This window comes from Podarcis vaucheri (assembly GCF_965113315.1).
Source record: "Podarcis vaucheri genome assembly, chromosome: 13".
Classification (NCBI taxonomy): Eukaryota; Metazoa; Chordata; class Lepidosauria; order Squamata; family Lacertidae; genus Podarcis; species Podarcis vaucheri.
The window spans coordinates 5,114,672-5,129,046 of NC_138751.1; the positions used below are offsets into that span (position 1 = coordinate 5,114,672).

General features: G+C 51.3%; 1 protein-coding gene and 1 long non-coding RNA gene across 2 annotated transcripts in view; one reads left to right on the top strand and one right to left on the bottom strand.

Annotated features, from left to right (window-relative positions):
* Window positions 1–3,656, bottom strand: part of LOC309518156 — a 350,853-nt gene extending 347,197 nt beyond the window's left edge. The window contains exon 1 of the long non-coding RNA XR_014213371.1: window positions 1,868–3,656. This is a non-coding gene — a long non-coding RNA (uncharacterized lncRNA). The remainder of the gene's footprint in view (window positions 1–1,867) is intronic.
* The window catches only part of DNAH2 (dynein axonemal heavy chain 2), a 146,876-nt gene that overhangs the window by 128,422 nt on the left and 4,079 nt on the right, over window positions 1–14,375 (top strand). The window contains exons 76-82 of the mRNA XM_082197458.1: window positions 5,057–5,243; window positions 6,577–6,725; window positions 7,646–7,829; window positions 8,862–9,052; window positions 11,129–11,320; window positions 13,109–13,293; window positions 13,445–13,673. Of these exons, the coding sequence (XP_082053584.1) occupies window positions 5,057–5,243; window positions 6,577–6,725; window positions 7,646–7,829; window positions 8,862–9,052; window positions 11,129–11,320; window positions 13,109–13,293; window positions 13,445–13,673 (1,317 nt within the window). The remainder of the gene's footprint in view (window positions 1–5,056; window positions 5,244–6,576; window positions 6,726–7,645; window positions 7,830–8,861; window positions 9,053–11,128; window positions 11,321–13,108; window positions 13,294–13,444; window positions 13,674–14,375) is intronic.

Genomic DNA, 14,375 nt, shown 5'->3' on the forward strand with positions numbered 1-14,375 from the left:
GACCCGCTGTCCCCGGGGCAAGCTTCGTTTTGTGAAGCAAGCCCATAGGGAAATTCGTCTTGCGAGGCAACTTGAAAACGAAAAAACCTTTCGTTTTGCGAGTTTTTCGTCTCGCGAGGCGTTCGTCTTGCGGGGTACCACTCTACACAGAATTATTATTTTTATTTAGTGAGTTTGTTGTGTTTAAATCCCACCTTTCTTCTGAGGAGCTCGAGGTGGTGTAAATAGTTCTCATCCTCACGATTTTATCCTCACGACAGCCCTGTGAGGTGGATTAAGTTGAGAGTAACTAACTGGCCCCAGGTCACCCAGTGAGCTTCATAGTTAAGTGGGGATCTGAGCCCTGGTCTGTCCCAGATCCTAGTCCAACACTAACCGCTGAACCACACCGGCTCTCAAAGAAGAAGCCTGGCAGTGGTATGGATAGCGGGAACAAATGTCTCGGCAGCATCAACTGGGCAGAGACTTCAGGAAGTTATCGCTTGTGCAAGCATAACCAAGTCCCCAGCGAGATCTGAACTCGCGACCCTCGGTTTGCAAGGCCAGTGCTCTAACCCCGGAGCTATCGAGCCTTGCACTCCATTGAATTGTGCAATGCACAGCATTCCGAGCACGGATCAGATTTGCGTAAACGGATTTATGGTACTGGTAGATTTATTCTCTGTGCAGCGGGAGGCAGGCATCCAGAAATGGGTTGCCCCCGCCATACAGCTTTGATGGCCTAGGAGAGGGAGACCCTGCCGCCCTTTCTTTCTTTCCTGCCTTGCCCAGGTCCAGGGCAAATTTTCCTTCTCTCTGGTCTCGCATTCCCTCCCCCCTCGTGTCTGCTCTGCAGCAGTTCTCCTCGGGTTTTGTCCTTTCAACCTTATTTGCCTTTCCCTTTCCCCGCTTTCAATAACTTTCCGTACACACACAAAAAAGAAGAGTCATCTTTGTTTTTTACCTCTCCTTATCCTCTTGGGTCCCTCCTTTGTTATCCTTTCTTCTCCCACTGCCTGAGCATGGCGCTGATGGAGAAAATGTCATTTCTGCAAGGAGAAATCAACACGCAAAAGAAAGTCAGCCAGGCTGCGGAGGCGGCGGGTCTAAAAACAATGTTCTCCCGGTTACCTTGACGGTTGCCATTGAGTCTCTCCCCCACCCCCCACCCCCAACACAGAGGCTTCTCAAGGCTCTTCCTCACCGGAGAGACAATTTTCTGAAGAGGCAAACTGTGAAGATTTCACCCACCAAGCGTATAGAGCAGGCAGATGCCAATCTTACCAGTTCCTAGGTAAAGGTAAAGGGACCCCTGACCATTAGGTCCAGTCGTGACCGACTCTGGGGTTGCGGCGCTCATCTCGCTTTACTGGCCGAGGGAGCCGGCATACAGCTTCCGGTCATGTGGCCAGCAGGACTAAGCCGCTTCTGGCGAACCAGAGCAGCGCACGGAAACGCCGTTTGCCTTCCCGCCGGAGCGGTACCTATTTATCTACCTTCTGATCGGCAAGTCCTAGGCTCTGTGGTTTAACCCACAGTGCCACCTGCGTCTCTACATGGTTCCTACATGGTCTCAAAATAATGTCGGGTGTCTTCCTTCTGGCTCCAGCGAGATTGCTGGTGTCTGGACTCAGCTGGTGTAAGACTGCAGCTGCAGCTCTGGCAGGGTCTTGGTGTTGAAGGAAGGCTCAGGCAGCTGATTCCCTGCCATAACCGGCCATCATTGTTTTGGCCAGGGGACATCGCTATGGGCCCTTGTCCCAAGAGGGTGCTGATCCCTGCTGATATGACCAGGTGCAGCACCCATCTGAAACTCATTCTCTGGCCCATGGAAAGTTTCCAGCCGTTTTGCCACCCATGGCACCCCTGTCTCTTCGCCGCAGGCTACCATGTGTTAATGGAGAAATCTGAGGGCTCCCTTGGACAAAAAAACAAGGACCCCAGCCAGGAATACCAGAGCAAAACAGCAGCCAGTAGGCTTGGTCTTTATTGAAGACTGTCGCGACAGGACTCCCCCCTGCCACCAGGTGGAACAAGATGGAAGCCCCAAACAAAAGAGAACCCAAACTTTTAATAGCTGCTCACCCCTATGTTACACCCCCCCCAAACTACATCACTCATACATCACGGTTACATCATGAAAGGGGAGGTCTGGTGGCAGTAATCTGAGCATCCTGGACCCTGCCCCATGGCTCTCCTTGCCCTCCACCAAACACCCATCAAGTGTAACAAAAAAGATATTTACATTTCCCTGTTTCCCACCTAAGTTAATCACACCCTTTTGTCTTCATCTGGGTTTGGTATTTCTGGAATGGCTACCTGTCTGGCACTCAGGTATCAGGATGCCAGGGATTATCACTCAGGCAGAGGGGCTGCTGAGGAGCTGAACTCACGTGTCTATATGAATTTCTGAAGTTTTCCCAGTGAGCCAGTACAGAGATAAAATTTATCAGTGAATTCTTACATTTGGTATTGTGCAGCAGAGGCCCTTTGAATAGATAGGAAGAAACTGTGATGGGGTGTTTTGTGGGGACAAATCACAAAAGTCACAAAAGCGATTGTGCTGGTTTTGGTAGTGGGCTGCAGGTGCATGATATCTGCTGGAGGGGCAACAGCCCCCCAAACATATGCATAAATTCCTGCAACACATGGGGTGCTTTTTCTGCCTTTTGCTGCTTCAGAAATTGTCCCCCATCCTTTAAATCCAGTAGACGACAGTTCTGACACCATCCCACGCCCCATATAGGGCTGGGGTGGGGAAACATTCCTGGCCAATAGGCCAGATCATTATCTCCCCACCTGCTGGCAGGCCAAATTTGACAAGTGATTGGGGGCCCCCATCTATCAGGCACTTGCCCTCCCAATATTGGGCTGGGGGTGAGCTGGGATTGTATGAAGAGCATCGGATCAGTGGCAGTCCTGCTGCTGAATCAGCACAGCCCTGACCATTGTGCCCCCCCCCCATGTATCCCCATTGCCCTGACAAGGGAAGCTTCTGTGGCTTGTTTGCTAGGTGCCCCTCTGGGGAGAGAGTTTGGGCCGGCTACCAAGAGGAGCAGTCCCTATGGATGTGTAGTACCCCCAAAAGGTTGAAATCTCCTTGGGCCTTGACTTCTGGTAGAGGAACATGGTGGACTGAACGTCTTCTGTAGGCAGGTTGTCGATGGAGATAATTACGTGGCGATTGATGATAGCCAATACGTAAATCTTGGCTGTCAAATTCACCCTGGAGATAATAGTGAACAAGGGCTTAAATGCAGATGCTGTGTTCTGTGTCTTTTCAAAAACAAGATGGAAAACTACGGCAAATGCAACAGGAAATGGGAACAGGTGATAAGGAACTGGGTGAAAACGAATGAATATAAGTAAAGAACTATGGAATATTATTTTAATACATGATCACAGTGGAGACACTTGTGTGGACAAAGAAGGAAAGGCATCTTATTGTTTAATATGGAGGAATGGTTTTTGAAATTATTGGAGGCTGACATTTACTAATAAAAATAATTAGATAACCTCTTTTGGACTTTTTGTGTAAAAAGGAAACTCAATTAATTTTATACATTTGGGTTGTAAGATTGGGGAAAATATTGCCTAACAGAAGGTAGATCAGTTGGATGTCATTCTAGAGTGAATATTTCAAATAATTTCTTTTATGTAACTGACAGATGGAAAATCAGAAGTCCGTTATGTTCTTTTTCTTTTCTTTTATATTTTTGTTTTTCCTTCGATGTTGTCTCTTTCCCTTTCTGCTTTTATTTAGATTTTTTTTTTAGCTTATTGCATTATGAAAAAGCTTTAATAAAATCTTACCTTTTTTTTTAAAAAAAAAAGAAATCTCCCCAGGCCTTGCCCCACAAAAAGAGGCATGCCATGTGGGCAGTCAAGGGCAGAATGCGGCTTGGCCGTCCTGCAGGTCTGGGAGGCTTTCCCAGGGCCTGGCTTTGTAATCTGAGAGGCCCTTGAAGCTCAGCCAAGCCCCGTCCATGACAACAGGCCAGAGAGCAAGAATGGCTCCCCGCCTAGCAGGACAGCCTTGGAGAGGGGGAAGGAGCAGGGGAAAGCCACCCCAGCCTCCTGCAACCTGCTCTTCGCTATATGTTTCCTGAGGGGAAACCCAGAGCAGGCTGGGAAATGGCCAGAGACTTTTCCTTCCCCCTACTTTCACCTTGAGGTCCGTGGCTGGCCCCCACCTGGGCATACCTGGCATTATACACCTTTCAGTGCCATTCCTGAGATGACTGTGTGTGTGTTTCCATGGCCAGATTTGCTGCCAAGCCCCATCTCCAGGGGACCATATTTTACCCATAATGCTCCCCGCTTTGCCTGTGCCATTCCTCCCCTGGTGAGGAGAGTCTCCCGCTATGGGACGCGTCCCCACCCTTGCCATAGGTAAAGGTACCCCTGCCCGTATGGGCCTGTCGTGTCCGACTCTGGGGTTGCGCGCCCATCTCGCTTAAGAGGCCGGGGGCCAGCGCTGTCCGAAGACACTTCCGGGTCACGTGGCCAGCGTGGCAAGCTGCATCTGGCGAGCCAGCGCAGCACACGGAAACGCTGTTTACCTTCCCGCTAGTAAGCGGTCCCTATTTATCTACTTGCACCTGGGGGTGCTTTCGAACTGCTAGGTTGGCAGGCGCTGGGACCGAGCAATGGGAGCACACCCCGCCGCAGGGATTCGAACCGCCGACCTGACGATCGGCAAGTCCTAGGTGCTGAGGTTTTACCCACAGCGCCACCCGCGTCCCTACCCTTGCCATAGAGGTGGACAGAATCTGATCAGGGCCCTTCACGCCCAGGACGCTGGGCCCATCCCAGCCCTTCTGGAGATGGCGGCGGATGTTCAGAAATACCTTGGTATATGGGGACGCCTTCTTCACCTCCCCCAAATACCCTGAAAGCAAAGGTGTATCAAATAGCCTGCTCTTCCCCCATGGATTTGCCTAATCCTCTTTGAAAACCATCCGAGCCGATGGCCTCCTGTGGGAGGGAGTTCCGCCGTTGAACTGTGTGTTGTGGGAAGAAGCACTTTCAACGAAAACCTGTCCCGATTCTTCCATCGTCCCCTTCCTGCTTGCAGGTGCTGGACAGGGAAGGGCAGATGGACAACCCCTGCACCAGCTGGCTGGCCGACATCTACTGGGACAACATCACCGAGCTGGACAAGCTCACCAACTTCCACGGCATCATGAACTCCTTTGAGCAGTACCCTCGCGACTGGAACCTCTGGTACACTAACTCCAAGCCGGAGAAGGCCATGTTGCCAGGTCAGGCACCGCCCTTCCGCTGAGCTGCACAGTCCCTGCCGTCGGATTGTGTCCATGCCCTCCCTAAAGAAAACCGGGAGGGAGTCCAGTGGAAGTAGGTTAACTGCCATCCTCCAGAAAAGAGTTGGAGCACTGGATCCAAAACTAGCCCACTCGCCTGTCAATCACCTGATTGCAGGGCCATCTTAAGCCTATCCGGCGCCATGGTGCAAAACTCCCTCCGGTGGGCCCCCCCCCCCTGTTTCCCAGAGGAGTTGTTGACCTTTTTTTAGGGAGGACGGCGGGGCAGGAGAAGGCTCCTTAGGCAGGGAAGAGGCGGAGGCTGGATGCGGCCCCTCCTGGCTTAGCTGGATGCTTCGTGCTGCAGTGGCCATGGCAAACAGAGGCTCTGGGTGCGGCGCTGCTTCGACACAGGTGGCATGGCAGAGGCGGGCGAGGGCAGCGAGTTGATGCTGGGAGGTGCCGCATCCAGCTTCCGCCTCTTCCCTGGCGCCCTCCAGAACTTGGCGCCCCGGCGCCCCGCACCACTAGCCTCTATGGGTAAAACGCCCCTGCTCCTGTGACATCCGGGGAATCTTCCCTTGCCGCCTCGGCTTGAACTCGAGCTGCGGCCGTAAAGATCCAAAAGTTATACAGTGGTGCCCCGCAAGACGAATGCCTCGCAAGACGGAAAACTCGCTAGACGAAAGAGTTTCCCGTTTTGGAGGTGCTTCGCAAAGCGAATCTCCTATGGGCTTGCTTCACAAGACGACAATGTCTTGCGAGTTCCTGCGGCCCCCCCCTTTTTCTAATCCACTAAGCCGCTTATCAGCTGATCCGATAAGTTGATAAGCCGCTAAAAGCCGCTAATAGCGCTAATCCGTCAATGGGCTTGTTTCGCAAGACGAAAAAACCGCTAGACGAAGAGAATCACAGAACGGATTCTTTTCATCTTGCGAGGCACCACTGTATCCTACCTCCCCCCCCCCCCCGAGGAGCTCAGGTCCAGGGCCCTCCCCCTCCTCAGTTATTCAGAACAACGCTGCCAGGTGGGCTTCGGCTGAGAGGCAGTTATCCAGGGAGCTTTGGGGCCAAATGGGGATTCGAAGCCAGGCCTCCCAGGTCCTAGTGGAACACTATGGCCACTGTGCCAGCATACTTTGGAAGCCCCAAGCCTCTGAAAAGGGGTGTTCTTGGTGCAGATAATCCCTCTAGGACCGCCTCCTGTGAGAGGTCTGTCCCCTTTCCTTATGTACTGGAGTCAAGCTGAGATGGGGGGCGGCCACTGGTTCTGGGGGGCATGCCAGGCCCACCCACTGGTCTCCCCCCACCCATGCCTTGTCGCCCCCTGCAGGTGAGTGGGAGAACTCCTGTAACCAGATGCAGCGGATGTTGGTCGTCCGGTCCCTGCGGCCAGACCGCGTGGCTTTCTGCGTCACGGCCTTCATCGTCTCTAACTTGGGCTCCCAGTTCATCGAGCCGCCAGTGCTGAACATGAAGTCGGTGAGTGGCAGCGTCTGTGGCACTTGGGGGAATCCTAGGCCCTCACCCACGCCCATGTTCTCTTTCCCTCTCTCTTGTAATTTTTTTAAAATTTCATTTTATAATGCATATAAACAGAACAGTTATGAACGCAGAGGAAAATTAAAAGAAGAAGAGCAAATCTATAAAGCTGGCACGTGGCATGAATACAGCTGCACAGGGGTTAAAATGACAAAGTCCCAAGTCATGAGAAAAAAGGGAGTATAAGCGTTGTCTTCAGAATAAAGAATATTAGTGATATCTGATTATCAAGTGCAGTTCCACATTTGCCAGGCTTGTGATGAGGGTGGTCTTGGAAGTAATGGTTCTGTTGTGTATATAACCCCCTCATTCCATGTACAGTGGTACCTCAGGTTACAGACGCTTTGGGTTAGGTGTTTTCAGGTTGCGGACTGGGGGAAACCCGGAAGTACCAGAAAGGGTTACTTCCGGGTTTTGCCGCTTGCGCATGTGGAGAAGCGCTAAATCATGTTATGCGCATGCACAGAAGACCAAATCTTGTCACGCGCATGTGCAGACATGGCGCTGCAGGTTACAAACACTGCGGGTTGCGGACGTGCCTCCATCACGGATTACATCCGCAACCTGAGGTTCCACTGTACTGATGCTCCGTGCTTGAGTATTGATGCTCTGGTGCTTGTAGTGTTACTTCAGTATCAATACTCTTTTTTTTCCAACTGCCCAGGAGAATGGTCTCTGCAGATGGATTGAGGCAGGAGTAATAAGAGTGTCACCCTCCCCCCGCCCATAATTCATCAATAAGGGAATGACCTCAAAGTCACTGCCCCAATCCTGTCCTGCCTCAGCTACTCAGTCGCTCCCTGTGGCCTAGAATGATTTTCCTCCTCATTTTGTCCTTCTCTTCCCATCTCTGGACGCAGGTGGTGGATGACTCCACGACCAAGACCCCTCTGATCTTCGTGCTGTCCCCTGGTGTCGACCCCACCTCCTCCCTGCTCCAGCTGGCCGAGCAGTCGGGCATGGCGCAGCACTTCCAAGCCCTCTCGCTGGGCCAGGGCCAGGCGCCCATCGCCACCCGCATGATCAAAGATGGCGTCCACCAAGGTGGGTCCAGCTCCCAGCGAGCGAGCCTGCTGCGTCCGCCCGACCCCTTCAGATCTCTGGAGCAGAGATGGGGAACGTCGGAGGCCAGTCTCCAGGTCTTCTGGGGCTCCCATCATGGGGCCAGCGATGACGGGAGTTGTAGTCCAACAACTTCTGGAGAGGAATGGCTGCTCTGGGGGCAAATCTAGCTTACGGTGGGGGGGGCATTCCTGCTCCCGGTATGCCCCACGGAGAGCCTCAAGGTCCATAAATAGCAACACCCTAGTGGTCCCGGGCCCCAAGGAAGTTAGATTAGCTTCAACCAGAGCCAGGGCCTTTTCAACACTGGCTCCGGCCTGGTGGAACGCTCTGCCTCATGAGACCAGGACCCTGTGGGATCTGATTTCTTTCCGCAGGGCCTGTAAGACAGAGTTGTTCCGCCTGGCCTTTAGCTTGGAGCCAATTTGATTCCCTCCCCCTCTTTCTTTTTCCTTCTCCTCCTGTGATGAGGCTGCATTTTAACATTTTATTATTTTAATGTTTCAATATTTTAATGTTGTATTTTAAGTTGTAGTCATTCAACTTGTTTTTATTATTGCTTGCTAGCCACCCTGAGCCCGGCCTTGGCTGCGGAGGGCAGGGATATAAATAAAAATTATTATTATTATTAGTATTATTAGTATTTCCCTGAGTCTTTCTTCATAGATCCTGCTCAGCTCACGCCTTGGCAGCCCCCCTGCCCCCCGCCAAGCAGATGTGGGGCCTCCCCACCCTCTAACCTGGCTTTCTGAGAGCCAGTGTGGTGTAGTGGTTCAGAGCGGTAGTCTCGTAATCTGGGGAACCGGGTTCGCTTCCCCGCTCCTCCACCTGCAGCTGCTGGGTGACCTTGAGCCAGTCACACTTCTCTGAAGTCTCTCAGCCCCACTCACCTCACAGAGTGTTTGTTGTGGGGGAGGAAGGGAAAGGAGAATGTGAGCCGCTTTGAGACTCCTTAAAGGGAGTGAAAGGCGGGATATCAAATCCAGACTCTTCTCTTCTTCTTCTTCTTGGCAGGCAACTGGGTCTTCCTGGCCAACTGCCACCTCTCCCTCTCCTGGATGCCCCAGCTGGACAAGTTGGTGGAGCAGCTGCAGGTGGAGGAGCCGCACCCCTCCTTCCGCCTGTGGCTCAGCTCCAGCCCCCACCCGGACTTCCCCATCTCCATCTTGCAGGCCGGGATCAAGATGACCACAGAGCCCCCCACGGTGAGAGCCAAAGAGCCAGGTTGCCAAAAGGGGTGGGGTGGGGACTCTTTCGTCATTTCCTCCTCCCACCACCTGTTCCCCAGGGGGCCCCCACACCCAAGGCCCCACCCCAGCCCTATGGAAGCCACAGGCTTCCTTCTCCTCTTGGGTCAAGTTAAAAGTTCCCCTCTGCCTTATTCCAGATTGGCAACTTCACGTCAGGTCGTTCCCCCCCCCCCCCGCATTATAGAGCAAATATATAGTTTGAGGAAGAACTGGGGGAAAGTGTGTGTGTGTTTAAGTCAGGCATAGGCAAACTTGGCCCTCCAGATGTTTTTGGCCTACAAGTCTCATCATCTTCGGTCCAGTATAAGCATCTCCACCCCCATCATTCAGCTGGGGGTGGTCCAGCGCCGAGGGCCTTCTGGCGGTTCCCTCGCTGCGAGAAGCCAGGTTACAGGGAACCAGGGACAGGGTCTTTTCGGTGGTGGCACCCGCCCTGTGGAACGCCCTCCCACCAGATGTCAAAGAGAACAACAACTACCAGACTTTTAGACAACATCTGAAGGCAGCCCTGTTTAGGGAAGCTTTTAATATCTGATGCATTACTGTATTTTAATATTGTGATGGAAGCCGCCCAGAGTGGCTGGGGAAACCCAGCCAGATGGGCGAGGTATAAATAATAAATTACTATTATATTATTATTCCTCGCTAGCAGGACCAGTGGTCAGGGATGATGGGAATTGTAGTCTCAAAACATCTGGAGGGCCGAGTTTGCCTATGCCTGGTTTAAGTACACAACAAGAGCCAGTCATCTAGTCCAGGCTCCTCTTCTCACAGTAGCCAATCAGATGCCCCAAAGGCAAACCCTTAATCAGGATTCGAACTCAGGAGCCCTCTCCCCTCCTGTGGTTTCCAGCAGCTGGTATTCAGAAGCATTGTTGTTTCTGACTGTGGAGGCAGACCATAGACCTCACGGGCTAGGAGCCCTTGAAAGTCCTCTCCTCCATGACTTTGTTTCATCCCCCTTTAAAGCTTTGCCAGCCATCCAGACAAAATTGTTTGAACACATAGAATTGGCGAGATTGACTTATAAGATTCGGAATCAAAAAGAAGCAAAGTTCGAAAAGGATTGGAGTAAATTTGTTGAATATATACGGAGTAATTGTAAGAATTTAAAAACTGTAGCAGGATTAATGTAAATCTTGTGATGTGGATGAAGTGTAAATAAGAAACTGTAAGAAAAGATTTGAGACATGAAAACCGTTGAAGGGATGGAAGGAAGTCCGGGCGCAATAAGGCGCAGGGTAAATAAGAAGACATACAAATTTTTGAATGTAAGAGTATTTATTTTATTTGTTGTTGTTACAAAAAAGGAATAAAAAGTATTTGAATAATAATAATAATAATAATAATAATAATAATAATAATAATAATAATAAAGCTTTGCTGGCCATCACTGCCTCCTGTGGGAGGGAGTTCCATAGTTTAACTATTCACAGCACGAAGAAATACTTTTTAAAAGCAGACCTTAATCTTCCAACATTTGGCTTCTTTGCATGTCCACAAGTCCTAGCCTTAAGAGAGAGAGAGGGAGAAAAACTTTTCTCTATACACTCTCTCCATGCTATGTTACAAATTTCTAACATGTCGCCTCTCCCTCGCCTTTTCTCTGAACTAAAAAGTCCTGAGTGCTGCAGCCTTTCCTGCATGTGTGTTGTAGCAGCCAGAACCCCACAGCCTTAGGCCCAACGTGGCTCCCCTGGAAGCGCAGAGCAGAGAAGCCAGACCATTCTCTCAGGCCTCTGCCTTCCTCTCCAGCCCTCCCAAGAGCCATGGCCAGTTTTCCTTTCCCCCCTCCATTTCCTAAGAAAACTCCCTGCATTCCTGGAGTCCAGGCAACCAAAACAGGTTATGAAACAGCCTCTTAATCAACATGGCTGGTTCTGGATCGTCAGCCTGGTGCTCAAACAAGGGAGACAAGTCACAGAAAACAGGCCAAGACCATTGCTGCCCCTGCCACCCCCCCCCTGGTTCCTTGATGCCCCCTGCAAGGTCAGTCGCGAGCCTGCACCTCTTCTCCTCCTCCTTTGACAGGGCCTGAAAGCCAACATGAAGCGCCTCTACCAGCTCATCACGGAGCCCCAGTTCAACCGCTGCACGAAGCCCTCCAAATACAAGAAGCTGCTCTTCGCCCTCTGCTTCTTCCACAGCATCCTGCTGGAGCGGAAGAAGTTCCTGCAGCTGGGCTGGAACATCGTCTACGGCTTCAACGACTCGGATTTCGAGGTGGCGTGAGGTGGAAAAGGGTTCGGGAGGGATCGGGAGACCAGGAAAAGGGTGGGTTCTGGAGGGGAGCCTGTCTGCGCCTTCCTTCTCTGGGCTCTGACGGGCCAGTCCACCAGGCTCCCGTGTATGCTCAGAAAACCCCAGAACAAACTGCGGCTGAGCCCTCCCTGTGGCCTGAAGTGCCAGGGAGTGCCACCTGCCCTGTCGGTGACTCGTGGAAGTTAGTTGGCAGCTCGCCACACCTCGACTTGTGTCATGTAGCAGCAAAGTCTGCAGCACTCCAGCCGAGTCCGGAGATTTCCTTTTCCCAGCAGAACAGCTTCTTCCAGAGTCCCCAGATAATGGGAAAGCTCCATTAAACAATGCTATGTATTGTATACAGTACTGCTGGTCTTTACAGAGAGATCCACTAACACTAGCACCATGCTGGCTAATGCTGCTGTGTAAAATAATAATAATAATAATAATAATAATAATAATAATAATAATAATAATAATAATAATTACTATTATTATTATTTTATTACTTATACTCCGCCTATCTGGCCGGGTTTCCCCAGCCACTCTGGGCGGCTTCCAACACAATATTACAATACAGTAATGCATCAAACATTAAAAGCTTCCTTAAACAGGGCTGCCCTCAGATGTCGTCTAAAAGTCTGGTAGTTGTTGTTCTCTTTGACATCTGGTGGGAGGGCGTTCCACAGGGCGGGTGCCACCACCGAGAAGGCCCTCTATCAGGTTCCCTGTAACTTGGTTACACACATCCTCTTCCCCTGTCTCACAGATTCAGTCTGACCCTGACAGCAAACAGGATAGCATCAGGACAGGACTTCACATAATGAAAGCAATGCCCCAGAGACGAATATACCTGTCTCTACATTCCTGAACCAGTGGGAGGATGAGCGATTCAGCCAGTCATGCACATGACCTTGCTGGTATTGCTATGGTAACCCCAGTGCACCTGGCACCCTTATCTCAGAACATCCAAATGTGTTCACATTACACCAACATGCTCCATGCCACTGGGGCTCACTCACAACAGTCCTTTCACCCTTATCCATTCAGCCTTTGGAACATGGGACACAATCGTGAGTTGCAGAGGCGTGTAGGACTGTAAGAAGGTTTGGCCACAAGGGCTTTAGACGGATGCTGGCGAATGGGCGAGTTCTTGATGATCGGCTTGGCAGTGGTTCCCAAGCATCCCGTAGGCCGCCTGCTGAGAAAGAGGGAACCACAGCTGGGCCTCTGGGCTGATGATAATTTGGTTATTTTATTATTTATACCTAGCCTGAGCAGCTTACAGCACATAAAAAATTGTAAAATGTACATAGCTTTCATACGCAGGTGACTGCAATTATTGATCTCAATTATATATACCGTACATAAATATAAATACAGGGCTCATCCACACTTTCGCATGTGGTGTGCACAAGTCCTGGCAATTTCCCACTTGGCCCATGCCTTCTAAGCATGGGTACAAGGAGTTTCCCCCTTGCCCTGCTCCCTTCCAAGGGAGGGAGCTCCTAGAAAGGGAAAAGCTGCTCTTTAGTGATACATCAGAACAAATGGCAATCTGGGAAAAACCCATATTCCTGTTAACACTGATTGAGCACCGAAGAGTAGTTTTTCCCCAGGAGGGTGGCAGAAGCAGCAGAACGAGGGGCGGTGTGGATAAGCCAGGCTGTACTGGGGAACCCCGCCCTTGTACATCCCAGTCCAGGTGGCTACGGCAGGTGGTCCCTCGGCCCACTCCCTTGTCACCTGTGACTCTTCCTTCCCTGCCAGGTGTCAGAGAACCTCCTGAGCTTGTACCTGGATGAGTACGAGGAGACCCCCTGGGACGCCCTCAAGTACCTGATCGCTGGGGTCAATTACGGGGGCCACGTGACGGACGACTGGGACCGACGTCTCCTCACCACCTACATCAACGACTACTTCTGCGAGCAAAGTGTGGCTGCCCCCTTCTACAAGTGAGCTGGTGCCTGGGATGGTGGGGACAGGTGGTGTGCTGTGTGCTGGGAAAGCTGGGATCGGCACGCTTGTCGGGACAGAGAAGTTCCCCGATGCAGGAGGAAAGCTTTGCCTGAGCAAGCCGGCTGGCTGGCCTCCCTCCCCCTGCAGGCTCTCCGTGCTGGACACCTACTTAATCCCCAAGGATGGCAACATCGCCTCTTACAAGGAATACATCAGCCTGTTGCCTGGCATGGACCCGCCGGAAGCCTTTGGCCAGCACCCCAACGCTGACGTGGCCTCCCAGATCACCGAAGCCAGGACGCTCTTCGAGACGCTGCTTTCCCTGCAGCCCCAGACCACGCCCACCGGAGTGGCCGGGCAGAGCCGCGAGGACAAGGTACCCAGGCAGGATGGGCATCCACGGGGCGAAGTGCTGTTGTAAACAAAAATTGCCCTTTTCCCTTATGGAGTATCCAAGAGCCCATATAGAGTCCTTACATAGGTTCCCTATTGGTAGGAGAAGATAAGAGAGGCCAACCAGAGAATATTGAGAAGCAATTATTGATCTGTTGCAACAGGGTGCTCCCCTCACACGCAGGAAAGGAGGAGGACCCAGAAAAATTGCGTGCAAGGCCTTATAAAGACTTTTGAAATTGCCACCCTGTAGATCAAGACCACCCCCAGAAGCATCATCCATACATCACAGATGGGGTGTAACCTAAGACCACCCCCAGATACATCACACCTACATCACAGAAAAGGCAGTCTAAAACAGAACATTTGAATGTTGTTTGTTGTTTATCTCCTGTCTGGCAGGTTACTTGATTGGATTTCCTGGGGAGCCTGGCCAGTCTTTTGTAGTGATAAATACTTAGTTCCTGGGCCAGGTCACAGGCTCACACCCTATTCATATGTTAAATGTGTCCTTAAGACAGGATTTGTGAAGGAAAAGACAATGGGGGGGCTTTTCCACTTTGACCATGCAGAGAAAACATTTGCTCAGTTTAGGAATAAAATGGCTTCAGGTTGGTCTTCCTGTGCTGATCTATGTACGTGCAGTTATGAACATTACCATATATCTAAGACCATAATATTCCTA